The sequence below is a fragment of the Pithys albifrons genome, chromosome 21 (assembly GCF_047495875.1).
Source record: "Pithys albifrons albifrons isolate INPA30051 chromosome 21, PitAlb_v1, whole genome shotgun sequence".
Classification (NCBI taxonomy): domain Eukaryota; kingdom Metazoa; phylum Chordata; class Aves; order Passeriformes; family Thamnophilidae; genus Pithys; species Pithys albifrons.
Window position 1 is genome coordinate 1,459,096 of NC_092478.1, and position 27,788 is coordinate 1,486,883.

The 27,788-nt window shown below is 48.6% G+C and overlaps 1 protein-coding gene across 2 annotated transcripts; it reads left to right on the forward strand.

The window, feature by feature from the left end:
• The first annotated feature begins 265 nt into the window (after positions 1 to 265).
• Positions 266 to 26,611, forward strand: GOSR1 (golgi SNAP receptor complex member 1). 2 transcript variants are annotated; one of them, XM_071575082.1, is made up of 9 exons: positions 266 to 327; positions 672 to 786; positions 2,320 to 2,407; positions 2,570 to 2,677; positions 4,627 to 4,718; positions 4,885 to 4,959; positions 18,580 to 18,609; positions 24,051 to 24,133; positions 25,870 to 26,611. In XM_071575082.1, exons 1-9 carry the CDS (start codon positions 297 to 299, stop codon positions 25,992 to 25,994), a joined length of 747 nt encoding a protein of 248 aa, XP_071431183.1. In that variant the 5' UTR covers positions 266 to 296; the 3' UTR covers positions 25,995 to 26,611. The 2 variants fall into 2 exon arrangements, with proteins under 2 accessions (XP_071431183.1, XP_071431184.1); XM_071575083.1 differs by having other exon boundaries at positions 672 to 780.
• Positions 26,612 to 27,788: the final 1,177 nt, after the last annotated feature.

Here is a 27,788-nt window from a genome sequence, read left to right on the forward strand (position 1 = left end):
GATCAGGATCAGGGCTGGGACTGGGATCGGCAGATCCGGACCGGGATCGGGGCTGGGACCGGGGGATCGGGATCAGGAGCGGGATCAGGATCAGGATCAGGATCAGGGCTGGGACTGGGATCAGCAGATCCGGACCGGGATCGGGGCTGGGACCGGGGGATCGGGATCAGGAGCGGGGCCGGGCCGGGGTGCGGGTGCCCGCCCGTCCGCCGGGGGCGCTGCAGGCAGATCCCGCCCCGCGCCGGGGCCGTTCCTGCCGGCGCTCGCGGGGCCGCGGCTGACGTTGGACAACAAAGATGGCGGCGGCGAGCAGCAACTACTGGGAAGGCGAGTGGGGCCGGGGCGGTGGGGCTGAGGCCGGGGGGGCAGCGGGGCATGTGGGGCCGAGGCCGGGTGGCCCCTGCGGACGGTACCGGCCCGTCAGCCCTGAGGCGCCGGTGCGGCCCCGCCGGAGTCTGCTGTGGGGCAGGGGTTGGGGTGCTCAGCCGAGCCCTCCATTCGCCACAGGGAGCTCCGGCAGCCGTGAGGGTTCCCCTTTCCCTGAGGGTTCCCTTTCCCCGAGGGTTTCCCTTCCCGAGGGTTCCCCTTTCTCCCAGGGTCCCCTTTCCCCGAGGCTCCCCCCCGTCCCCGCGGTCCCTCCCCGGTGGCAGCGGCCGTGCCTTGCCCCGCAGACCTCCGCAAGCAGGCTCGGCAGCTGGAGAACGAGCTGGACCTGAAGCTGGTGTCCTTCAGCAAGCTGTGCACGAGCTACAGCGGCGGCCGCGACGGGAGGCGCGACAGGTATAGGTACAGCCCGTTCCGTTCTGTTCAAACGCCCCTCGGGTCACTCCTGTCCTTTCTGGGGCTGCTCCCACCTGTGGCTTGGCTCGTTCCGGCACTTCTCGCTGCTGCTCTTGATGGGATTGTGGGTGTGAGGGCTGTGGGTGACACGACACTGCGGAGAGCTGAGTTTACACTTCAATCTGTGAATTGGTGATAGAGCTTTGTAACGCTCTTCATACCTCCATATTTCCCCATTTTTATTGTGTTTAGCAGGAGGTTTTCAGGGACTTCGGTGTTGGGGAATTTAGCCCTGCACCTCCCAGGTGTGCTGTGTGTAATCCCAGATTTGAGGGAGCTGAACTCTGAGCAGCTGTGGCTGCCCAGGGCTGGCAGGGAACAAGCCCTTTCCTCAGAAGGGTGGCTGTTCCTTCTGGCTTTCTCCAGAGGTGGGTGATAATCACAGAACCACCGAATGGTTTGGGTTGGAAGGGACCTGAAAGGTCATCTCGTTCCAGCCCCCTGCCGTGGGCAGGGACAGTGTAATGAGAACATGTGTTTCTACATGTGTGTACATACATGAACAGAGAAGGAGGCACATGTGTGTGTACCTGAGTAGTTTCTGTTTGCTTTAGTCAGATTCATGTTTAACTGGAGAGTTAATGTGATAAAACTCTTAAAGACTTTCTGTGTTGTGGGCCAGAAGTGAGCTCTTCCCTGCAGTTCCACAGCAGGAATTACCAACCTTGAAAAACTGCCATTCTTTATTTATTAACTATATCAGTTAATGACTGTGACTACTGTAGGTGTGTCTATTTAATTTGATGATTGAATCCATTTTTCTCTGAATTTTTGCTTCTGGAAGCCTGAGAGAACCTCAAGAATGATCATGTAACTCTGGAGTCAGAGCTGTAGTTTCACTTTTGTTTCTGGCTTTGTGCTGTTAATTGCAGTGTAATCTTAATTCTTTTCATTATTTTTGCTGTCCTGTGCAAAAGTAACTTCTCTCACTCGAGTTAAGGCAGATCAGCAAAGCCAGGAGTGGTCTCTGAGTGTTGTTAGTTATCACACGTCTACAGGCTGGTCTTAGGTGTGACTTTTTCTTGTGGTTTTAGCTCATCTTAAAACACAAATAGGGAAAGTGTGTGAAGCTGTGGTTGTGTGTGTTGCTCTGTAGAGTACTGGTTGCTTAATAGGTCAGTGGGTTGTCCCAACCCTGTTATTAGGGTGTAATTATGTTGCTGTAACAGTGCACTGCTCCATCCTGCAATAAAGTTTGGAAGTTGGGGAGAGACGGATGTTGGTGCCAGACACTTGCTGGTGTCAGGCATGTCTTGTCTTCCAAGGAGAGTTAGTATTTCCCCCAGGGGATACTGTGCCACCTGTCTTTATAAGAATTAAAGACACGTGTGATAAGAAAATGTAATTTTTTTTGTGCTTAATTCATCTCTAGGAAACCTGGATAGTGGAGCTTTCCAACCCCTATCCCCAGAGTTTCCTTATTTCTTGCATCCATGGAATGATGCCCTTGTCAGTAACTGCTCCTCCCCTTTTCCCTAGCTCTGACACAACTCCTCTCCTGAATGGATCCAGCCAGGACAGGATGTTTGAGACCATGGCTGTGGAGATTGAGCAGCTCCTGGGAAAGGTAACTGGAGTTGCTGTGCTTGACTGCAGCGCTGAGGAGCTGCCACAGTGGGTTTGTGTGGGGGTTCAGCTGGGTGTGCATGTCCAGCTGCTCCTTCAGCTGGGGCACCTTCTTACCCCAGTGACCCATTTCACGTGTTCTGGGGCTGTTTCCTCCCCGCAGCTCACTGGGATAAACGACAAGATGGCAGAGTACACCAACAGCGCGGGCGTGCCGTCCCTGAACGCGGCGCTGATGCACACGCTGCAGCGGCACCGGGACATCCTGCAGGTACCTGCGCTCCCCCCGCCTGCCCGGTGTGTGCAGTGCAGTTCCCTCAGCTCTGAGAGGTTAGAGCAGTTATCACTGGTGCCGACATCCCGATGCTGATATCCCGGTGCCGACATCCCGGTGCCGACATCCCGGTGCTGATATCCCAGTGCTGATATCCCGGTGCCGACATCCCGGTGCCGACATCCCAGTGCCGGCATCCCGGTGCTGATATCCCAGCGCCGACATCCCAGTGCCGACATCCCGGTGCCGGCATCCCGGTGCTGATATCCCAGTGCCGACATCCCGGTGCCGACATCCCGGTGCCGGCATCCCGGTGCCGACATCCCAGTGCCGACATCCTGGTGCCGGCATCCCGGTGCCGGCATCCCGGTGCCGACATCCCAGTGCCGATATCCCGGTGCCGATATCCCGGTGCCGACATCCCGGTGCCGACATCCCGGTGCCGGCATCCCGGTGCCAACATCCCGGTGTCAGTGCTGGCATCCTGTGCCGACATCCCAGTGCTGACATCCAGTGCTGACATCCAGTGCCGGCATCCCGGTGCCGGCATCCCGGTGCCGGCATCCCGGTGCCGACATCCCGGTGCCGGCATCCCGGTGCCGACATCCCGGTGCCGACATCCCAGTGCTGACATCCCAGTGCTGACATCCCAGTGCTGATATCCAGTGCCGGCATCCCAGTACTGACATCCCAGTGCCGGCATTCCAGTGCCGACATCCCAGTGCTGACATCCAGTGCCAGCATCCCGGTGCCGACATCCCGGTGCCAGCATCCCGATGCTGATATCCCAGTGCCGGCATCCCGGTGCCGACATCCCGGTGCCGACATCCCAGTGCCGACATCCCGGTGCCGATGTCCCGGTGCTGTCATCCCAGTGCCGACATCCCGGTGCCGACATCCCGGTGCCGACATCCCAGCAGGCTTGAGTAACTTACCAGAAGGTTTGAACACGTTTTTCACGTTTCCTCTTCCCAGGCACCCTCTGGACACTGAGATGGGACAAATGGCACTTTTCATGTCCTGTTGTTGGTTCATACTTAGCTAAGAAAGCTCAGGTGCTGTCTGATGGGGTGGGGTTTGTGTGGGAAAAGGGGGAAGGTGCTGTTATGGGTTGCCTTGTCTGTGTGGTTTGTGGTTTGTCAGGTAGGAACATGCAGGGCAACATCACACTTCAGAAAGTATGACTGTAAAAGCTTCTAAGCTTCTCAAGTAAGTTGAAGGAAATGTGCCACTGGTTAGTGCTGTCAATTAACCATGTTTCAAACTGATGATGTTTTCATGGGGTTGTACTGTTAAAATGGATGTTTTATTTGGCTGGTTGTGCACAGTTTGAGTTCTGCCTTGTACCTGTGCAATGCACAGTGTAGGAAGCACAATGATTTGGAAAAGCCACAGCATTTGTGGGAGTGGTTACAATGGGTTTGGTGGGCACCAGTTGCCAGATAAATTGGTTTTTTGAGAAGTATCAGCTGCCTGGAATGATTTCAAATGTGAAACTGCAACTTGAACATAAAGAAAGAACTTGTGTTCACTGTCCAGATAATACTTTTTTCCATCTGATGTAACAACAAAATAAACCCAAGAACATCTTCCCCACAGCAAACAAATGGGTTTCCTTAGGGCTCCCGATTCAACCAGTAAGGGGAAATTCCACACAAACCAATTCATCAGGAGGGTGAGGATATAGGAAACTGGGAGAAAGAATTACAGTGGATTTCCCTCCATGACCTTGGTTGTGGCCATCAAATTTAGCAACTCCTAAAGAGCTGTGGCTTTTAAAATACTTTGCATTTTCTTCCAGCCACTTTTGATGTTCATTTCATAAGTTGGTCTTGCACTTTGTCTTAGGGAACAGTTGACAGTTGAAAAGGTGGTTGGATCTTCCCTGGGTATGTTGTGTTGTTAAACCCCAGGATCCTAATTTTGGATTAACTGTTTCATTACAGGACTATACACACGAATTCCACAAAACCAAAGCAAACTTCTTGGCAATACGAGAACGGGAGAATCTCTTGGGATCGGTACGGAAGGATATCGAGTAAGTTGGGTGGTGTGTGAGGCAGGGAGTGGGACTGCCCTCAGAGGGAGGGGTGGAAACCCTTCTGCAGGAGGACACTTGTCCATGCTCTGAGTAAAGCAACAGGAGTTGCTTGAGTTCACATTGTTATTAAGGGCCAATAAGATTGTGTTTTGTTGGGTTTTAGGTCGTACAAAAGCGGGTCTGGCGTGAACAACAGAAGGACAGAACTCTTCCTGAAGGAACATGAGCACCTTCGAAAGTAGGTGGTGCTGCTCAGTTGTTTGGGAGGGGCTTCACTGTCCTGGGGGGTGAAACCTGCCGAGTTTGGAGTCTGTGTGAAAGCTGTGGCCATTTCTAGGTGGTCAGTGCCATGTGCTCAAGGAGAGCCTTGCCCTGGGTGTTGTGATGGTGCTGCTGCTCGTGCAGCTGCAGGAACATCTGTGGCTGGTGCTGAGTGGGGTGTGAGTGGTGGGTGACAGTCAGGGTGGCTGTCAGTGACTGTGGCTTTGGGATCCTGTCAGGGACCTCTCTGTGTTCTCTTCAGAGGCTTTCACCAGTCACTCGTGACTCAGGCCCCTCTCCAGGGGGTTCTGCCTTTGCACACTGACTGGGGTAAGGGCTGGGAAATGACACACAAACTCCCACCATTTGGCTGCTTTTCCCTTTCTTTGTCAAAGTCAGACAGAGAAGAACCTTTTTGCCTTTTGTCTCAACATGTAAAAAAGGTGGTGATGGGACCAATTCCAAAATTACCTGTGCACTTAAATATTGCAGAGTGAGTCTGGTTTATTGACCCAGATAAGAAGCCAAATAGAAAGCACTTTATCCCTGTTGCAGAGAGGGCAGTAGGTTATGAGGAGCTGCCTTGGGTGTCCCTGAGCAGCAAAGGCAGCAGAGCCAAGAGCAGAGCACGGCAGGGTTTGTTCTTCAGAGGGGCAGGAGGCAGCTCTGGTTTTCCTGCCTCTCTCCTTGCCTGGGTGGTGCTAAACCTCAGGCTCACACGAGAGGGCAGGCTTGCATTTTGAGAGAAGAAATAAATAAAAAATTACCTCTCAAATGTGCTTTGTTACAAATAACTTAAAATTGTAGCCAGAACTGCACAAAAACCTTTCACAGGAAATGAAAACCATTTTCTCCCATTGTGGCTTAATGCCATTTCATTGTCAGTTTTCTTCAATAGCTTTAATACTTAAAATTAATTTAAAGCTTGAAGTTTGAGTTTTGTTACATTGAGTTTATTAGTAAACATGCTTGATCATGACATAGAAAGTTTCCAGGAAAAACCCTCAGTATTTCAGAGGTGAATCTCACCTGAAATGTGGTACTTTGAAGAACCAATGGCAGTTAATCTGAGTAAAACCTGACTCTGTCAGGTGTTGTGTTTGGGATTCTTTTGTTCTGCTTTGTTATTTATATTGGAGAGGTGCTAAATACTAAACTCTCCATGTGTTTTTAGGATTAAAATGCATGAAAAATAGAATTAAATAAAGTGGCTTTAGAAACAGTTAAACCATTTTCTAGATGATCATTTGAAAATATCAAGACTTCAAAAGGCCCCACATGACACTGAGAAAAAGAACCCCAGAAATAAGTGTGAGCTGGGGATCTTCAGAAACAGGGCCAAAACTAATCCTGGAATTCCACTGCAAGGTGGAGATAACTGCAGGAATCCAGTGTAGGAGCAGGAGACAACATTGGCAAGAAATCAAAGCTTGCAAGATGTTCAAACTTTTGAATTGAGAATCAGTAATCACAGAGATACTGGCAGAGGAAATTATTAGAGAGTTTCAACATATTTGTCTTCGTTTCAACATATTTGTCTTCAAAGACAGCAGTTAATGAGCTCTTCATGCCAAGAAGCTGTGAAAGGCAGGAAAAGGTCCCCAGGAATCCCCAGGAGCTGGCAGAGAACACCAGACACTCCCAGGATGGAGTGACAAGCTGTGTGTGAGTCACAGTGCTGAGTGTTTGTGGGGCAGGACGTGCTGGGGCCAGACAGAACCACATTAGGAATATGTTACATTGTCACAAAGACACAGCAGGAAAATTCCAAATGTGTTTGCAGTGAAGTTAAACCTGTGAAAAGAGCTTAAAAATGGGCATGGGAACATCAGCTTCACAAGGGCATTATTACATGCTGCAAAGGGATGTAATGCCCCAGCAGTGATATATTCATTTCAGATACTGCAGCATTCACTTGCTCTTGGCCCTGCTTAGTTCATGATGTTAAATACTTTGACCTCTTCCATATTTACTCCATGATCTGATGGTGGAGGATGTGTGAGCTGTTGCCCCAGTGCAGTCCCAGCTTTTGTCTTCATGCACAGCCATGTGGGTCAGGATAAATGCACAGTGGAACTTTCTCTTGGTGGTGTTTTCCATCAATGCTTCCAGGATTTTCTGGGGCAGACTTTGGTGGGGAGCTGGACCTCTTCATCTTTGTGTCATATTTTGAATGTCACCCTGAAGGAGAATCTGCTTGCCTTAATTTTCCATGTGCACACAGTCATAAAAAAGGAAAGGAAATCAAAAATGTGAGTAAAAAGTGCTGAGGCTTCACTGCTGCCTCACTTCATTTTATAGATCAGCTGATGGTGAGTTTGACTGGGAAAGAAAAGTTTTACTGGGCTTGTCTGGAAATTCTGTTGGCTGTGGATAAGTCAGTCCATTTCCTGCTCAGGTTCTACACAGGTAGTTCAAGGATGGCTTTACCCACCTCTGGAGAGAAAAACAATAATGCCTGAATTTTTTAATAAGAATTTTAACCCCTGTTAATTAAAATAAGGCTGGCAGTCAGCTCTTAATGCCCTGTTAATATTTGTACCTAATACCTCAGATTTTTTGGCATGTCAGATGCTTAAAGAAATACCAACCCTGCCATGGTCATGCTTGCTGTTCATTTTTGGAAGGTTGTTTTCCTGGGTCTGTGCCATCCCCTAAAGGCTTTTCATCTTGTCTGTTTGTGTGCTTTTGGCCAGGGATGCAAACAAGCCATCCTTTTCCTTGTAATGCTGTTTTCCATCTCAAGGAAACAATTTTGATTAATAGATCTAGCTCAGCATTTTAAAAGCTGCTCTGGAAAGTGCTGCCTCAGAGGAAAGAATTCTGTCAACTTTGAGTCTGCCCCGAGAGATTCTGCAGTTCTTGATGAATTCCAGTCCAGGTCAGCGAAGAAGGGACCAAAGTGCTTGGTTAAATTCCCAATGTTGTTGTGTGTGAGTGAACATTCCCTGGTGCTGGTGCTGGGTTGTGTGTGAGGGGTACAGGTGATCCCTGCTGAATTGGGGTTAAAATTGGTGAAGGCTTCTGAAGTTCAGGTAGAAATGGCAGATTTTACTGAGGATGAATTCGTTGTCGTGCCAGGTGAGTGCAGAGCACTTGGTGCTCCCCAGCCCTGGGTTTATTGGCACTGGGGGCCACTCTGTGACTGTTGCTTTATTGCTCAAACCTTAATCATTTCTATCTCCAAGAGAAGGGGCTGGTGGTGAGGCAGGTGCAGCATCATTAGCTGTGTTTTAATTGTGGTCATCTGACTGTCAGGTGTTCCCTGTGAGTGTTGCTGTGCAGCCCATGGGTGTATCCAGCAGAACAACCAGCTCAGGTTGTATCCAGTGAGAGGTGCAGGGGGTGAGCTCACCCTGTGCTCACACACCACTGGGGGCCCTGAAATGTTCTGCACTGGGGCAGAGAGGGCCAGGGCAGGGGGGGAAGGAGCTCTGAAGGAGGAAAAGGAGAGCAGACAAATCAGAGGGACGTGTTCTACATGTGAAAGGGAAAAGAGGAGTAAGAGGAGTGAGCAGAAGAACTGCTGGGAATCTGCAGAGTTGTGTAATGGTGTATTAATAATACATCCCTGAGCTGATGAGGGGACATGAGTGTTCCTGCAGCTCTGCATGTGTGTGAGGTGCTCTGGAGTACTAAATGTTGTCATTACTTTGGCATTTCGTTTTTCAGCAGGACTGTTTCAGGTTTCCTGTTGTTGTTTGGGCAGAAATGGGCACATTCAGTGGAGAATAATTGCTGGGAAACTGCTCTCAAACTCCTTTGGAGGTGCAGCCCAGATCCTAATGGAGGGACTGACTTACTGCTTTTCCTCTAAATACTGACTTTGCTTACAAATCTTCCCTTCAGCCTTGATTTGCACAGAGAAATCAGCTTAGTGAGCTGCAGAGACACCTTGCAGGGTTTGTGATTACAGGTGTGTTGATCCTTTGGGAAAGAGCTGCCAGTTTTCTACCTTGATTTAATTTGCTGTTCTTTTGTTGGCCTGTTCTCTGCTCAGCACACCCTGATTCCCACTCCCTGTGCTGGGGCTGCTCAGGGTCCTGTGGGTTTCAGGGGACCTTCAGCCCTGGATTAAAACCAGATTGCTGCTGTTGCCTCCCCTTCCCTGCCCTCCACACATGCCTGGGCAGTGGCTGCTCCAGCTGACACACTTCACTGCATCTCCTTCATCTTCTCTTGCCCAGAGAGACTGTAGGAAAAACAGCCAATTCACCAGTTCCTTTCCCGTTCCCAAGGTGGCTGAGGAAGCAGCAGGGAGGGAGGAGAGTGCTGAGCCTCTGCCCTGGGTCCTGCTGGCTGCTGCTCTGCAGCCTCAGAACTGCTGAGCTCCACTTTACTCAGGCCCAGTAAGGGTTTTTTTAATTGCCAAACTTGCCTCTTAATTAAACTTATTTTTTGTTTATGTCAGAGCAGAACGTGGTGGTTTTGTGGTTCCATTCTCTCAGTTTTAATGCAGATTTTAACTGAAACAGCACTTGGTAATGAAAAGTCCTTGCTCTGTAGCAGTTATGAACACCCAGCAGCTGTGCAGGGACAGGACAGCCATGGCTGTGGTTGGTTTGGAGGGTTTGCCCAGGGGCACAGTCTGGGCAGTTGCTGTGGGTGGGAGGGGAAGGTGCTGCAGCACTTTGTGCCCTGAGCTGGGAGTGCCAGGAGGGGCTGAGGAATGTAGGTTAAACCACTGCTCTGTGCCACTGACTGCAGGAGCTCTGGCACTGCTCTGGCACTGCTGCTTTCCCACAAGCCACTGGCTTGTTTTCCTCATTTCTGGAATAAGGAAGGTTGAGAAATGGCTGCATGAAGTGTGTGCCAGTGCCAGTGCCATGGCTGTGGTGACTCCTGCCTGCCTGCCCACTGCACATCCATGGCACAGGCTCCTGGGGCAGGGAGGGCTCTGGGCTCTGACTGAGCAGTTTTCAAAGAAGGGATTTGGGCAAAGGAGGATTTTTGGTGTTGCAAAGGCTTACTTAGAGATGCACAATGACTTGTGCTGTAATCCTGTTTCAAAGTGCCATTCCATTCTCTCTTTCTGCTCTGTCTCCTATTGCTGCAGAGTTTTCTTGAGTGATTCCTTCCTTTAGCCCTCTCTCTGCCTGGACTGGATGGGTTTTACCTCCCAGGCTGCTGGCAGAGCCTGTGTGTGCTGGGATTGGTGGCAGAGGACACCAGGCTGGAGAGGCTTCCCCTGCCCCAGCCCCAGGCTGGGCACCACACCTGGGCATGTCTGCCCTGGGCTGCAGCACCAGCCTGAGCACAACCTGCTGCTGCCTTATCTTCCCAGTAAATACTGCCCAGAGAGGCAGAGCTGGGTCTGCTGGGAAAGGAGAAGCTTCACTGCTTATTAGTGTAATTATGTGACTGTATGAGCAACTTACTGAAGTAGTTTAATGAGAATTTGGGGAGGCTCAAAGCTTGCAGGCAATGAAAGAAGGTGCTCTCCTGGGTGTTATTATTATTTATAAATAACTTAATAAAAGAGCATGAAAATTAGCCAAGCACTTCAGAATTTAAGAGGTTTTTCTTCTAAAATTAGTCCGAGCTTCATTAGAGTAAAATCAACTACTGCTTTTCATCTTCCTGGGCTGTATTTAGGGCTTAAAAAAACAAACCTGCCTCAAAACACTAAACAAAAGATGGAATTTGTTTCATGGCATTTATTTGCATGCTCTCCTTACAGTTGGATTGCTTAAAAAAATTCTATAATCAGTCAACTCCCTGACACTGATGATTGTTGTGATATTTTTATACCTCAATCTGTCTAAAATGAGGGATTTTTAAAGATGGGGAGTGGGACATCAAATGGAAAAGAAGAACAAACTCCCCACACAGAGCACAAAACGTAATTTGGGGATTTCCTTTGTACCTCCCAGCACAAAACTGAATTATGCAGCTGACAGAGGATGCAGCCACACAGGGAGCATCAACAGCTTCAAACTCGTTGTTGTTTTAGATCTGTACAGAATGTGGTGGTTTGTGCATGACCTTCCATGTACCCCCAGGAAGAGGCTGCAGAAGCTCTTGTAGGGCTTCATGAATGTCTGCAGAAATAAAGAGCAGAACCTCAAAGATCACCTGAATACATCTTGGGGTAAAGGTGTTTGGGACCAAAACCAGGCTCTGGTTCTGCACTCTGGGCTTCACCTCAGAAACAGCACTTTGTTCTTAATTTGGGGAGAGGGGAGGATATAAAACCAGACTTCAAACTTCAGAGCTCTGTTTGCTTCTGAAGTTTCCTGCTCCTTTCAGAAATAAACAAGGCAGTGCTGCATGTTTTATTTGTTTTTAGCTTTCCTTTCAACACTGTTTCTTAACTAGGGCAGCTTCCTCCCCTCCCTCCCTCCCCCCCAGGTCTGGTGTTGAAATTAGGGCTTTGACTCAAATCCTTCCTACACGGGTTGGTTCTGAAAAGGAGGGGCAGCTTTTGAACAGGACCAACAGTTGTGAATCTGAGAATCCCTTATTTGAATGCAGCCTGTCAGTTTTTTGTAATTGTGGCTGTGCAGTTCATTATTTCTCAGGGCCAGAAGTGCTTCCTCATGATTTGCCATTGGATCCTCCAGTACAGACAAGCTGTTGAACTCAATTTGATGTGTATGGATCTATTAAATAGTGATTACTTCTATTTTCTCAAATACAGAGTGTATGTCTGGAAAGTTCCCACACTGGGTGCATGAACATCATTCTGGAGTTTATTTAATTTCAGCCTCTGCTAATGCATCAGAATTGGGTTCTTCTCCTTCTTGGCTGCTGGGTGGTTGCTGTGCAGACATCTGAGTGTTCCATCCAGTCAGGAGGGTAAGCAGAACTAGATCCAAACTCCCCATAAAGCATCTCTGTTAATACAGTTTTGTTCAGAACTTTCCAAGGACCTTGGTTTTGTTGTGACTTGAAAGAGACTTTGCTCTCACCTGAGAGCTTGTTTATGCTGAGTGTGGCTGCACTTGTGGAAGGATGAGTCTTGTACAGGCTCAGATAAAAGGACAGGCCTGAGGACACGGGAAATGGGGTCAGAAGGGAAAGGCTGAGATCTCTGCCCACTGAATTGCATCCTGAATGTGGCTTGGAGATGGTTTCAGAGCAGTGTCCACTTTAAATTTTGAGCCACAAGTGTTTGTTATGTTGCATAGTTCACTGTGCAGCTTTAAGAATCATTTGCTGAATCTTAATAAGCAGACAGGTAGGTAGTTGTAATTGAGGTGCCCCAGCCAAGCCCTGGGTGGAAGCCACAGAGCTTTCTGCATCCTCCAGCAAACCTCAAAACCACAGCAGGTGGAAGTGCAGTTGGGAGGCAGAACACGAGTCAGTCAGTGTGTGTTTCAGGGCTTCAGACACATTAAAGCTGGGTTGTCATCCTAGAGAGAACCCTCACTTCAGTTCTGTTTTGGCTTCACTGGAAATTAAAAATATATTAATTATGAATATTGTTTGTATGATGGGGCTCTGCTGGAAAGACATTCCCCCTCCTGTTCTCTGGGTTACTGAGGAGTGTGTCAATAATAGAGCAGGTTTTTAGCTTTGCCAAGCCTTAGTCAGAGAACACTGAGCTGGAAAAGTGATCCAATCTCTTTTGTTACTGCACAGGTTACAAACAGGTTGTGTTTGTTGTAAGCTGAGCATCTCTCTGGTCTCTGTGGGCCCAACAGCTCAGCAGTGACAGGTTGTGCTGCTGCAGCTCAGTGTTCAGCAGGTCAGTGCTGGGTACTGAGGGCTGTAGTTTGGCTTTGAGCATTTCCCCTTGGAGCATTTTGCCTTTAGTTAAAGTTTTCATCTAAATTACCTGTTTTAAGCCAGGGGCAGCAATGCCAACAGCCCTGCCCTGGGTCTGTGTGTGCAGTGCTGGAGCTGGGGCAATGCCCAGGCAGTGCATTAGTGGTTCCTGGAACTGCTCTGCCAGCCTTACAGTAAGGCCTGCCCCTCTCAGCTCATTTCCCCTCGTTCCTGTGGGTGACACAGAGCAATTAATGGCAGGGGCAGTGTCTGCAGGAGCTTCCCAGCCATGGATGGACAGGAGCCCTCAGTGGGGGGCTGGTGGTGCCCCCCTGGCCCTGGGTTTGTGCCCAGCCAGTTCCTGCCCCTCACTGGGGCAGCAGGAGCTGCTCTCACTGCCAGCCCCTGACTGTTCTTTGGGCACACTGTGCCCTGCAGGTTGTTGGGAGGCTCTTGCCTCCTCACAGATGGCTCTGGGGGAGGCAGCATTGCTGCTGCCCACCCTCCTGGGGCTCTCCCCAGGCATCTCTCTGTGCCAAAGAGCCTTCCTGGCAGGCTCCTCTTCTTTCACCCTGTGGGTAATTGCCAGGCCAGGCCATGGAGTTGGTGGAGGTGCAGACTGTACCCTTTGGCAATGCAGGAGACCCAACCTGTCTGTGTTCCCAGAGCTGTGGGGGTGGGTCTGTGTGTCCAGTGACCTCCCTGGGAGGGGAGGGAATCCCTTGGGACTTGTTTGCATCCTTTAAGCTGAGTTAGAACAACTGATCTTTTCAGTGCTTACGGATGAGAGGCAGCTGCAAGGGAAGCTCTTCTGGCAGCGTCTCTTGATCCCAAATGGTTGAAATTTAAGCTTTTGAGATACTTACAAAGTGATGTGGCTGTAAGTCCAATTTTAGTGCACTCTGAGTGACAGGATGGCAGTTGGAGGGAACAGGTTTCACCAGATTATTTCCCTGGAAATGCTTTGGCAGACTCTGCCCTGGGGTGAAAAGCCTTCTGTGGATTTTTCCCTCCTATCCAAGGTACACACAAACCATCTGGAAAGAAATTCGTCCCCAAACCACGTTGGTTTCCTCTTGCCTGGAGCAATGGATTGTGTTCCAGGGCCTGTCACTCTGCATCTAACCAAGTGTTTGCATTGATTAAAAGCAACATGGTGTTGTGCTTTATTCTTTGCCACTCCTACAACTATTCCTCGTTCTTTCTGAGGGTGATTACTGAGTGTGGGGCTCCCCAGGATGGGATTTGCAGAAATAAACTTTCTGAGGGGTTCAGAGCCTCGAGGTGTGATGTTGTTAACAACAAATTTATCCACTGACCTAATGCTCATGTCTGTGCTGCCTTTTCTGTTTGATTCCTGCCCAAACTAGAAAAGCAGCTCCACTGGAACTCTCTCACAGTAAATTAAATCAAGTTTGAGACAAGCCTTACAAAATCTGGAATATCTTATTTGTTACCACAGGGTAAAAAAAAAGTGTTCTGCTTTACCTTCTTCTCATTAAGTTTTTTAAGATCTTAATGATCTTCTGGGTTTTTGTGTGATAGGAAACATTGATGACAAGCAGAAAAAATTGGTTGGAGCTGGGATTTTGTGTGTGCACAGGGTTTCTTTTGTTATTGTGCTGTTATTATGATCATGATGGTGGAAATAACTGACTGTGCAAATCAGGTTTGCTTCATCATAACCTGAGTATTTGTATTGGAGTATCAAGTGTGTTTTGCAGGATTTGTTTTCCTGGAAGCTTCACATTGCCTGGTGATCCAGGACTGTGGAAACAGGAGATTTATTGGAGGCACTTTGAGAGTGCAGAGAGTGGGGATTGATCCTGCACTTAGAGAGGGAACAAAGCAAAATTATTATTTCTGTAGTTATTCTTTATGAAAGGAAGAAAATAGTTACCAAGTGCTATATTAGTTTGTTCTACAGGGTTTTCCCTATTCCTTTTAAATTATTCTATGTGATGACATTGCCCTTAATTTCATCTGAGAGGTTTAAAGTGCATTGTGAGATGAGCTGCATGCAGATGAGTCTTGCTGCTCTATCTTGTTCCTCTGACAAGTTCTTGGTTTGAGTATCCAGCTGGTAAATCAGCACCAAAATCTGTGGGTATGGGAGCAGCTCATCTGAGTATTCCTCTATATCAAAGAGTTTTATTCAACTTTATTTATTGTATTTAACAGATAGAGAGGTTTGCTTTAAAAAACACCCAGAACATAAAAAACTTTCTTTAATTGTAAAGGCCTGATGTGATGGGCAGGATTCTTTTCTGTCCTGGAGGCACATTGGACTTGATTTCTCCCTTGGCTCCCTTTCCCTGTGTGCACATTGCAGTGTCTCCTGTGCACTGCCCGAGCCCGGAGGTTCCTGTGCTGCTGCTGGGGCTGTGCCCTTCCTCACAGAGCTGATGCCTCAGCATCTCCCACAGCTCCTTTCCTGGGCTGTTCTGCAATGGCTCTGTCAGTGCTGTCTGTCTGACAGGGGAAAATGCAGAGCTGTTGGACCCTCTGGCAGGTGAGATTTATGGTGCCCACAGCCCCTGTTTGCTTGCCTGGGTGTTTGTGGGGAGACATCACTGGCTTTGATGGCTCTGCTTGGACAGCAGAAGGACAAAGTCAACAGATTTTCATTTTATTTTTTGTAGGAGCCTCTTTTTGTGGTGTTTTGAAGGTGTGAGTTAGGCAAAATTACTTCTTTCAGTGGCATTTTTTTACTCAGACAAACAGTTGAACATTATTTGTAATTGTGGGAACAATTTCTATTTGTGTAAAACAGGTTATTAATAGTCAGAGAGCTGCCAACTCCCCTTGGGTCTCTGGGCTCTGTTGTGCTTTGTGTTCTGATCTTAAATCTGGCTTAGTTTTTATGGTTGTGAGCTGTCAAATGATGAACCAGCTGCTTGTTTGGGTATCACTGTGAGTGAACTTTACAGTCAGTGTTTGCCAAGGAGTTCAAAGACTTGAGGAGGTGCTGCCTGAGTGCAGGTCCCAGCCTTTGGAAAAGCCCCCACCACCTCCTCAAACTGAGCTTTTGCAGGAAGAGCTGAACTTAACACAGCTGTGATGGTAAAAACCTGCACCTGAGGATGCCAGGATGTCCCTGCTCAGGGATGGCCTTTGCCAAAGTGTCAGGGACTGTCACTGCCCTTCCTGTGCAGTTTGTTCCCCCCTGTGGCCTCCAAGGCCGGGCGTGTTTGGGGATGCTCTGCAAAGCTGCTGCTCCTGGGGAGGGAGGGAGGGACGTGCTCAGAGCTGTGTCAGTGCCTCTCTCTGCTTGCCAGCTCTTTGGTGAACCCTCCAGGAGTTAATTTAGTCTGCCCTTCCCTGCACAGCAGTCACTCTGGAGGAATTCTGGGCATCTCACCCTTCTGATGCCTCCCTGTCACGTGGTTGGGGTGACATCCACAGAAGTTGGGGAACATCAGCCTTGTGCCTGTTAAATGCCTTCTCTTGGCTTTTCCATCTGATGTCTGGGCTTGTACAGTTTTATCAACTTCTGTCATCATTTTACAGGTAGTTATATTTCCAGGATTTATTTTCATGTGGCTGTAAATGTACACACACACACATAAAAATAATGCAGTATAATATAATTTAATCTGAAGCTTTTAAGTTACTTTTGCTGTTTATGTGTCTGGTGAAGTAATAAAACTGCCTAATTACAGCTTTCTCTCATATAAAAAGCAGTGAATGTCTCTACTGCAAACTGGCAATTCTAATTTTTGTGCTCTAAAAACCTTGGAGAACATCCTAGTTTGCTTGAGGTCTGTAAAACCCTTCAGCTTCCCTGTCATCTTCAGTTCATCACATGAAAACTCTCTAATTTCATCAGTTAAACAGACAAAGAGCTGGTAATTTTAATAGGGCTGTTCTGGCAACGTTTTGTTCCACAGAATTTTTTCATGTGTAGCTTTTTTCCTGCAAGGCTTCTGATAATTTTTCATTGATAATAAATCAAAAAACCCCCCAAAACAAACCTTTTTTAAAATGGTGAATCCTCATGCACTGCTCTTGCTTTTCAGGCTGTTTTCTGATGTCTTTGCAGTTTATTCCTGTTATGCATTGCCCACATAACACACTTGTCTGTTCAGACTGTCCATGGGAGGCACATTCTCAGCTGAGTTGTGTGTTGGAGACTCAGCCATTGCAGAGTCTTTATGGCTTTCCTTTTGTGCCCTGCCTGCCTTGGGGCCCTCAGAGCTGCTGTGAGGTCTCACCTCAGTCTGTGTGCACAGCCCTGGGGCTTCTGAACACCACACAGTGCCCAGAGCTGCTTTGATGTGCCAGGGCTCAGCCACCTCCCTGTGCCAGGGCTCAGCCACCTCCCTGTGCCAGGGCTCAGCCACCTCTGCTGTGCCAGGGCTCAGCCACCTCTGCTGTGCCAGGGCTCAGCCACCTCTGCTGTGCCAGGGCTCAGCCACCTCCCTGTGCCAGGGCTCAGCCACCTCCCTGTGCCAGGGCTCAGTCACCTCCCTGTGCCAGGGCTCAGCCACCTCCCTGTGCCAGGGCTCAGTCACCTCCCTGTGCCAGGGCTCAGCCACCTCTGCTGTGCCAGGGCTCAGCCACCTCCCTGTGCCAGGGCTCAGCCACCTCCCTGTGCCAGGGCTCAGCCACCTCCCTGTGCCAGGGCTCAGCCATCTCCCTGTGCCAGGGCTGCACTGGAGGCATTGATTGCTGTAACAGGAGATGTGTCTCTGGCATTCCACAGCTGGCTGCAGAGCAGTGATTAAAACCTTGTCTCTGAGTTGAGCACAGAAAAAGAAAACCAGCTCTGGCCTTCTGAGGGTCCTGTTTGTCACCTCAGTCGTGTGTGTCCATTTTCTAAAGGGAATGTTCTCCCTGGTGCTGTGTTTGAGCTGCCCCTGCCCAGGGGTGCTGCCCAGGGACTGGGCACAGGTGAGGGCAGGGCAGGGCAGGGCACGTGTGGCAGGGCTGGCTCTCACTCCTGGGGTGGGTTCTGCTTCCCACCAGCACCACTGGGTTCTCATCCACGTGGTGTTGCCACAGGGAGAGCTCCCCAGGGCTCTGAGATGGAATTACCTGCATCCAAGTCCCAGCTTTTATCATTAATTACAGTTTTGGAAGGGTTGGAAAGGAATGACCAGGATTAAAAAGCAATAACATGAGGTGTTACTTTCTCTAATGCTCTTTGCAGACAGTCCCCCTGAGTGAGGTGCCCACTCCCCCTTTCCTGAGTGAGGTGCCCACTCCCCCTTTCCTGAGTGAGGTGCCCACTCCCCCTTTCCTGAGTGAGGTGCCCACTCCCCTTTTCCTGAGTGAGGTGCCCACTCCCCCTTTCCTGAGTGAGGTGCCCACTCCCCTTTTCCTGGGTGAGGTGCTCATTCCCCTTTTCCTGAGTGATGTTTCCATTCCCCTTTTCCTGGGTGAGGTGCCCACTCCCCTTTTCCTGAGTGAGGTGCCCACTCCCCTTTTCCTGAGTGAGGTGCCCACTCCCCCTTTCCTGAGTGAGGTGCCCATTCCCCTTTTCCTGAGTGATGTTTCCATTCCCCTTTTCCTGGGTGAGGTGCCCATTCCCTTTTCCTGAGTGATGGTGCCCACTCCCCTTTTCCTGGGTGAGGTGCCCACTCCCCTTTCCCTGAGTGAGGTGCCCACTCCCCTTTCCCTGTGCTCAGTGTTGGGGTGTTCTCCTGAGCACCTGCTCTTGCCCATGCCCAGGAAATGGTGCTCCACAGAACCCTGTGAGCATCTTCTTCAAAGACTGTGTATAAACCAAATCTGTGTAGTAGCAAAATGTGACAACATCCAAAAATAAAACATTCTTAAGGGCAAATTTATTAAGGTTTGCATGATGACAGTCATTGATTAGTAATCTAAAATAGTGCTTAGTGTTTGTTCCTTTTTTAACCTCATCTTTTTGTTTGGCTTTCAGCTCAGATCGACTGATAGAAGAAACAATAAGGTAGGAATTAACTTGAAAATTTCATTATTTTCTGTACAATCAGCTCTTACATTGAATTGTGTCTAAATATACCAGTCCCTGTATTTGCACAATAACTATTTCTAACTCCTCAGCAGTGTTACAATGGATTGGTGGAGGCTTTGGGGTTTCTATTCAATATTGACATTACAGTGTGGCTTTAACTGTTTTATTCATCCTGGTTTAGGGAGTTTGTGTTTCTGTGCCAAGGGGAATAAATAACCTTTGGGGCAGGTGAGTCTCAGGGGGAGCTGTGAGGGCTCAGGCAGTCCAGGTGTTTCTTCTCACACTGACACTCATCCACAGCCTCATTTGCTGGAATTCTTCCATGTGTTTAGCACCAGCTGATGGAGGTAAAGTGGCTTTTACCACAAGTGCCTGAGAGGTTGTTGCTGTTGTAGAGCTGTTTATCTTTTGGGGTTTTCACATGGTTTGAATACTTGAGTGAAACCTTCTCTAACTGCTCTAGAAATTTTAGAGCTGTAGCATCATAAATGACTCTGATTATCTGTGCCCTTCCCAGTCCTCACTGAAACCTGCAGTTTTGCAGACCAGTAATTCAGAGTATAACAATAGTAATGCCAACTTAATGGTTTAAAATTTGAGAGTATTGCTTTAAACAAAACAAAAAAAAAGAAGAAAGAAAACAAGATCTGCTTTCAGATAATGCATCTACTGGCATAAGTGACCAAAAAGAGTAATTAGAGGTACAGCCCTGTGTCCATTAAGGGCTGGCTTAAGTGGGCTCAGGATGGTTACCATGGTGGGGAATGTGTTAAACCCCGGGATGGGCAGGGATGGACCAGGAGTGGTCAGGACTGATGGGGACACAACCTCCCCACAGCCTGATAAACATGTTTGTCCAGCTTAGCAGTTTTGGTTTTACTTTGGATTCTGGTCCTTTCCTCATTAAAAACTTCTCCTTGCTTGTAGTCCTGCTATTCCATCTCAGAAATGCACACAGGTTGTTCAGTGTCTTACTTGCTGCTGTCACTCTTGCACCATTTGTTATCCATAGGAAATGAACTTCTTGCCCCAGTTGTTGCCAAAAATATTCCACCTTTTTATGGTACAAAACTTGTCTGTTTGGTAACTACACTGAGCAGGAAGTGTAATTCCATTTATATCATCTTAATTCAATTCCACCTCTGCTGAAAACGGGGAATTTTTTATTTTTCTCTTTCTCTCGTGGTCCCCTGTAATTGGGAGTGTTTGGGTATGGCATTAATTGGTGGTAAATCCTGCTGTGTTTCAGGGAATGCACAGATGGAGGTTTACCCAACTGATGCATTGCCTGGTCTGCTGTAACCCAAATAAAAGAGGGGATGGTGCAGGAGGGGCTGAGGGAGGGAGGGAGGGAGCTGTAATTGGCTAATTCTGGCTACTCACTCTGCTCTGTCCTCAAGCTCTGCATCTGCTGCAGCTCATTACTCAGTTTTCAATTGAGCAAGTCAAGGGATCACGTTTTCTTTCCCCAGGGGTGTGTTCAGCAGTGGTTCTGAGCACTGGGAGGTGGATTTTGGGGCGTGCAGAGGCTTTTGTTGACAAGCCACAGCCCCTGATTGTGAGCCCTGCTCTGATCTCCTGTGGAAGGAACTGGCTCTTCTTGGGTGGTTCCTGCCCAGAGCAAACATAAATAAAGGGGCACCTGAGCCCAGGGGCAGCAGTGATGGGCAGTGAGCAGGGCTGGGGCTCCAGCTGTGCTCTTGGTACTGAACTGTTAAGCCATTTTTAGATGAATTCCATGCCATGGGTTCTCACTGCAGCATTTCCCTCCCAGGAGCGAGTGGGATGTGACACTTTGTGCTGCAGTTCTGGAACAGCCTTTGCTTCTCTTGGCCAGATTTAAATATAAGCATAGATTTGGCTTAATATATTTGGTGTTCTCAGGTTCTCATTTTCAGACCTTATCACTTCTCCAAAATAGCAAATGATTTATTTCTTGTTTTCTGACAACTTGTATTTTCGTGTTGGCTCAGTTGGAATTTTCATAGTTTTGCATGTGCAGAGTGACAAGTTCTTGGGATTTTGTTGTGATGCTGTTTCTGAGGCCTCACTCACTGATTTGTCAGTGTTTGTTTATTAGTAGATTGGACTGAAATCAGACCAAAACTGTAGATTTAATTTTTCAAAAGTCTTCTCCTCATGTATTTGCAGTATTTCTTTAGGTAGAGATTAGGATTTGATGAAAGGGGGAAATTCACTTGCATTGAATATTGAATTTTCAGAATGGAGAGGCATGAGCCTCATTCTGAGCCTTCCCTCTGCAGGAACACCTTGCCAGAGTGTCCAGGCACAATCACTGCCATTTCTCCTTTGTGTTTCCATCTCAGGCTTCATCAAGAGGCACAACAGTCTCTAAAGCAATTTGAAAGGCTGTCTGTGTGTGTAGATGTGCACTGATACACACAAATGTGTATTTAGAGAGAGGATCATATGTATGTAGCTGTCTCCAAAGAATAAGTGATGCCATCAGAATTTTTACCAGTTTAAAACTCGAGTTTGCATTTCTATGCACAGTCACAGAGTCCATTCCCTTGATCACAGACCTTGTCATGAATTTCAATAAGCAAGTATGATTCATGGCATGCAAAATGAAGCAGAAATTCCAATAATACTTGAATTATTTGATTTTTAATAACATGACTTGTTGCTTTGGAGCTTTGTTGAAGTTCCTCATGAGTGTGGGTTTGACTGATGAGTGTCCAAGGAGTTGGTTTTGTGGTACCTTTGCCCTGGTCACACAGGGATGGATGGAGGGAGGGATGGAGGGATGGAGGGAGGGATGGATGGAGGGAGGGATGGATGGATGGATGGATGGATGGATGGATGGATGGATGGATGGATGGATGGATGGATGGATGGATGGATGGATGGAGGGATGGATGGATGGATGGAGGGAGGGATGGATGGATGGAGGGAGGGATGGATGGATGGAGGGAGGGATGGATGGATGGATGGAGGGCTGGATGGAGGGATGGAGGGAGGGATGGAAGGCTGGATGGATGGATGGATGGATGGAGGGAGGGAGGGAGGGAGGGAAGGATGGATGGAGGGAGGGATGGATGGATGGAGGGAGGGAGGGAGGGAGGGAGGGAGGGAGGGAGGGAGGGATGTGGCTGTGTGGGGTGAAACACTAACACCTTCAGCATTTCTCTGGCTCAGAACACTCTGCCTCAAGTCCAGCAGCACCAAAGGTGTGTCCCTGCATGTCACACTGTCCAACTGGGCATGTTGGGGGCTCTGGAATTCTGTGCCAGAGGAACAGCAAACTGTGCACAAACACTGGTTGGTTTAATGTGGGAGGTGACTCGGGGTGCTCCCACCCCCACAGCTCTGCTGAACAGCCAGGGGCAGACTGGGGGTGAGTGAAACTGGGAGGAAATTCAGCTGCAAGCACAGGAGGCCACACCTTGAGTGTTGTGTTCACTTCTGGGCCCCTCAGGAAAGAGATTGAGGGGCTGGAGCGGGGCCGGAGAAGGGACTGGATGTGGCTCTGAGTGTCCTTTTAAACACCTCCAGGGACAGAGAATCCAACATGTCTTGATCCAACCCTACTGTGATCACCAGCCCAGGGCACGGAGTGCCCTGGGCTGGTGATCACAGTGGGGTTGGATCAAGGGTTGGACTTGATGATCTCAGAGGTCTCTTCCAATCCTGGATGATGCACTTGAGCTGCTTTAATGTAAGCTGTGCAGAGCAGGACAGACACCACCTGGTTGGAGAAACTTGGTTTACACTCAGCCCTGGCAGCCTGAGCCAGGGCAGCCCTGGGAATGGTTCCTGCTGGTTTCCAAGGAAATGTTCAATCAGGGGCATGTCTGTTCCAGTAAGAAACGTTTCATCTTTATCATCAACGTCGGGTTCGGGTTCCAGCCCATCAGAATGAGGTCGTGGTGAGCTGGGGAGGTTGTGGTGCTGAGGGACTAAATGGGGCCAGGGTTGTGAATGGAAGAATGTGATTAATTTTTTAAAAGCTGCATTTGTCAGTGGAGCAATGGCAGCAGCAAGTCAATGAGCATTTGCTGGGGATGGGAATGAGAGCAGAGCTGTCTGATGGAGGAGATGAGGGAGCTCAGAGCTCAGACCATGCAAGGCCAGTCACTGGACTCATCCCCAGCTCTGTTTGGTGGCACTTCTTAAATTTAACCATCTCCTTTACTAAAGGCTCATATTTTGAGTAATCAGATTATACATGAACCACAGTGCTTTTTACTTGAATTTTGGCTTGTTAATAGTAGCTGGAATCCAGTTAAACTCTTGTTCATGGATATCAAAATTACATTTCATTACTAGACCAGATCATATTTAAAATGGTAATTACCCCAGTTTTTTGTCTTCAGAGCTCTTCAGTAAGACCCAGCACTTTGAGCTAAATTCTTCAAGGTTTTGGATGAAAGACATGAAGATAGTTTCAAATAAACTTAACCCATCCCATCCTGCCTTTTTTTATGTGGGATGGACAGTTTCACTCCTCAGATGTTAAAGCAGGAACTTTTCTTCCCTGACAATCTGTAAAAATTATTTCCAAGGGCATTTTGGAGGTGGCTCAGGAACACTTTATATATTGGCAATCATTGTGTTTTTTCACTTCTGTAAATGAATGGATGTCTTGGTGAGTCTTTGGATGCATCCTGTGAAAATGTGGGGCTCAATCCAGGAGTGTTGTGAGAGACTCTGTGTTCAAACCTCACCTGGATGGACCCGTGTGGGGTGGGAGAGGAGAAGGTGCAGGTTACTGAACAAGCTTCCCTGGGAGCAGATTGGAAACCTTCTTTTTCCCCACTTGATTCTTAGTAGTTCAAAATTCTGAGAGTGCTCTTCTCAGTAGCAAATGTGCAGTGATTTTGGGAGTGTGTTGCTTTTTACCTTAGAGGACTGAAGTCCCTGCATCAAAGCTCTGTGTGTCTGTGCCAGGTAAAAGCAGATACAGACAAAATGCAAACTGCACTTACATGTCCTCAACCAGCACATTCACTTTGCAAACTGGTTTTCAGTTGTGGGTCAGCTCCTGTTTGCTCTGCCCCTGTGTGGCCATCATGTCCTGGTGGCAGACAAATGTCAGCACTGAGGGGAAGTCTGGGGCTCCTGGTGTGAAACAAAATTCTGCATTTAAAACCTAAACCAGAAGGGTGTAATTCTGATATTGCTTACCAGGTTGTACCAGTTTTCACTGGGGCTGGAGGAGGATCTGCCAAACGTGCCTGTGTCAAGAAATCTCTGTGTTTTCCATTGTTAATGGCTTATACAAAAGAGAAATCATTTAAGTGTAAAAGAGGGAGATTAATGGGAGAATTGTGGTTTCATTCATGTTGCCTCACCTCATTCATTGTCCCCTGAAGGAGCCTTGCCTGCTTGCTCTGCTCCTGTTGGAGCTGGGGATTATTCTTAGCACCAACAACTTGATCCTTTCTCTTCCCCAGCATTGCCATGGCAACTAAAGAAAATATGACTTCGCAGAGGGGGATGCTGAAGTCGATACAGAGCAAGATGAACACCTTGGCCAGTATCCTTTCCTGACACTTTGTGCTGCCAGTGCACAGGAAGAGTTATGGTACAATTTCTCACTGTCACCTGGGGTCAGGGGTGTCACTGGCTGTATAACCTGTGTTGCCATCAGTGACAAACAGGCCAATCTTTTATCAGTCTCATTTGACTGAAGCATCTCAAATGGTGAATGTGGTGAACTGTTGGTTTTGCTCAGGTTTGGGCACTGCATATAAATGAATGGAGCTTACTTTTCAGGTAGAGATCTGCACCAGCTCTTTGTGGCCTTCCCTGCTGTATGTTTCTGTAGAAGTCTGGTTTAATTTCAGTTCCTGCTTTCTGCTTCCAAGAGAGCTGAAGCTTGGTGTGCATCACTGCTGGCTGTGCTTTGCAGCTGAGGGTGGTCAGGGCCTGAGTATCCTCCTGTCTGCCATAGTCTTATAGATGTTAATTAAGACTTTGGCTTGTTGGTTTCTCTCCACAGTCTGTCCCATGGCTAAAGAATGTTCCAGGTTGTCAAGTCATGCATGTTTGTTGTTTTCCCACTTGGTCCTTCCCTTCTGTCCTGAGGGCCCAAGGAACAGCCTCAGCATCGTTTGGTCAGACATGGGACATCCTGGAGAGCTGAATCTTGGTAACCCATACATTTCATTACAGTTCTTGGCAATTGGCAGGAGCAACAGACAGAATTCAATAAGCTTTGGCCTTAAAAGATTCTTGGTTGTAAAGACATGAAGCTCTGAAGCAGATTGTCCTGTTGTCAGTTGTATTTTGTGCATTTACATCCTCATGATTTGACAGTAGGAATTCTTCCTTTTGTGCTGCACTTGCACAGGGTGTGGCCCTGCAAGGTGTGGGATTTTCTCAGTTCCCTTCATCAGTAACAGAATTCCATGCAAGAAATCCCACAGATGTTTTATGTAACTGCCCTGTTTTTGCTCATTCTCATTTAAACACAGTTATTAAAAGTAACTAAGCCTCTTATGTTGGAGATTTAAGAATATCAGACACTGGTAATTGATGTGATGAGCTGAAGAATTGTGTGTAGCTGTGAGCTCTGAGCTGCGTCTCCTCTCTGCTGGTCAGTGGGGTGCAGCTGTGCCCCTGCTCACTGTCCCCGTGCCCCTGCTCACTGTCCCCGTGCCCCTGCTCACTGTCATTGTGTTCCTGCTCACTGTCCCCTCTGTTCCTGCCCCTGCTCATTGTCACTGTGCCCCTGCTCACTGTCCCCGTGCCCCTGCTCACTGTCCCCTCTGCCCCTGCTCACTGTCCCCTGTGTTCCTGCTCACTGTCCCCTGTGTTCCTGCCCCTGCTCACTGTCCCCTGTGCCCCTGCTCACTGTCCCCTGTGTTCCTGCCCCTGCTCACTGTCACTGTGCCCCTGCTCACTGTCACTGTCCCCTGTGTTCCTGTCCCTGCTCACTGTCCCCTCTGTTCCTGCCCCTGCTCACTGTCCCCTCTGTTCCTGCCCCTGCTCACTGTCCCCTCTGCCCCTGCTCACTGTCCCCTGTGTTCCTGCTCACTGTCCCCTCTGTTCCTGTCCCTGTCCCCTCTGTTCCTGCCCCTGCTCACTGTCCCCTCTGTTCCTGCCCCTGCTCACTGTCCCCTCTGCCCCTGCTCACTGTCCCCTCTGTTCCTGCCCCTGCTCTCCCCAGCCTGGCAGAGGGGCTGTGTTTCCAGCACTGTTGGGGTTTGCACCCCCAGCTTTAAGGCTCACTGCTGAGTTTGCAGCTTGCCCTTGACCAGCTGCCCCCAGACAGGTTCCCAGCCGTGAACAGCCTCATCCAGAGGATCAACCTGCGCAAGCGGCGGGACTCGCTCATCCTGGGCGGCGTCATCGGCGTCTGCACCGTCCTGCTGCTGCTCTACGCCTTCCACTGATGGACTGGGCTCTGCTGAGCCGTCCCCACCTCCCTCCTGCCAGCCCAGCCCAGCCCAGCCCAGCCCAGGGATGGGGCAGGGACAGAGCCACGGCCTGCCCTCGTGCTGGGACTGGCAGTGTGATGGCAGCAGCTCCTGCTGGTGACTGTGCCACTGGGGCTGGGCTGAAGCTGCAGAGTTTCTCCTCCCCTGCCACACATCTTTGGTTAAACCTGGTGGGATCTGTTTGTCTTTAATCCCCTCTCTCACTGCAAGGTAAGTGAGTACAGGACACTTACCAGGACTGGTGGAACAGTGTGAGTGCTCAGCAGTGCTGGGTTGCTCTGGTGCTGGTTGGGAGAGCAGGAGGGTTGGTCCCAGCCTGTGCCCCTGATGCCAGCCCAGCACTGAGCACCATCACCCTGCCAGAAAAATACTGCAGCTTTAAGCCCTCAGGTTGCTTTACTACTAAATACATGTTCTGTAATTCTTTTTTAACTCCTGGTTGACATTCTGGTTATTTCTGCATAACTTGTGCTGTGAGAACTGTGCTTCACTCAGATTCCTCAAGTTAAAAAGAAGGGTTGTCTGACTTTTTTTTTTGCACAGAATATGAATAAAGTACCTTCTGAGGGAGATGTTGAGGCTTCTCGTGGCTTTAAAGGGACTGACAAGAACCCCTTTGTGAAAAGGGAGCACAGTGTCCAAGCAGCTGTTTACTCTGGTGTTCCCTCCTCTGAAAAGTGACCAAACCTGAGCTCAGCTAAAGGCATCTCTTGGGTGTGAATCCTTGGATTGTGGCTGGTGTCATAAAGGCCTTTATAAAGACACAATAAGCAGTTTACAGGGTCTGTTGTAATTTAGGACAAGGGCTTCTGATAGAGCTGATATTTTTACACTGTAGGAAGGATTTGATCTGAACTGTCAGTTGGAAATGGGAGTGGTGATGGTTATACCTGAGGCAGAGGTGTCTTCCTGCAAGGGGTGTGGGCATGACTCCTCCTAGTAAAGAGCTGAATGGATGGGTAGTGAAACAAGTATTATTTACCATTAGCTGGGGGGAAAAACACTTTTTTGGTCCAGATGTGCAGACCAATTGCTGTTGTGTTTGTCTCTACACAAAGCTGACATCAGGAGTGGCTTTGATATTGCAGATTCCCAAAGGATGGATTTTTCTGCTCTTTCAACAGCACTTTTCCATCTGTCATATCATAACCCAATCGATTCAAGCCAAGGCACTGAAATACCTTTCTAAGAACCTGATTAACTCTTGTCACAATCCACTGACAGTGGTTCCATGTCTGTCCTCACCCACAGACTGGCACAGCTCTGGGTTCTCTGCAGCAGAGTCCAGTGGGACACACACGGTGTGTTCCTGCACTTTGCAGTGTCAGTGAGTTCCTCTGGGGGGAGCAGAGACTCGTGCCTGGCTGGGCTGTAAAACCCCCCTGAGACACCCACAGTGTCTGTCTGGACTTGGAGGCTTCTTTGCACACCAATAACTGTGTGATTAGTGAAAAAGGCTCCTAATCACTCACCCTGTCGTTGGGATTAGGAGGCATTTGGAATCAATACCTACAAAACTGTGGGGCTTGTATTTTAAATATAGGGTGATTATTTGGTTGATTTGGGAATGTTCCTGCTTGGAGATGAAATGTTTATTAAATGGGTTTATGACAAAGCTTGATGGATAAAGGAGGTTTATTCCTGGCTCTGTGTGTTGGGAGATCAAACCTTTTCTCCCCAAAGCCTTTGCTTTGATTGCTCCTCCAGCCCAGGGGACCCTGCTCAGCTCTTGTGCATCTGTTTGGGATT

Coding starts and splice junctions, on each gene's coding strand:
- GOSR1 (XM_071575082.1), top strand. CDS start 297: ATGGCGGCGGCGAGCAGCAACTACTGGGAAG. Junction 787..2,319: donor GGGAGGCGCGACAGGTATAG/GTACAGCCCGTT, acceptor CCTTTTCCCTAG/CTCTGACACAACTCCTCTCC. Junction 18,610..24,050: donor CTGATAGAAGAAACAATAAG/GTAGGAATTAAC, acceptor TCTCTTCCCCAG/CATTGCCATGGCAACTAAAG.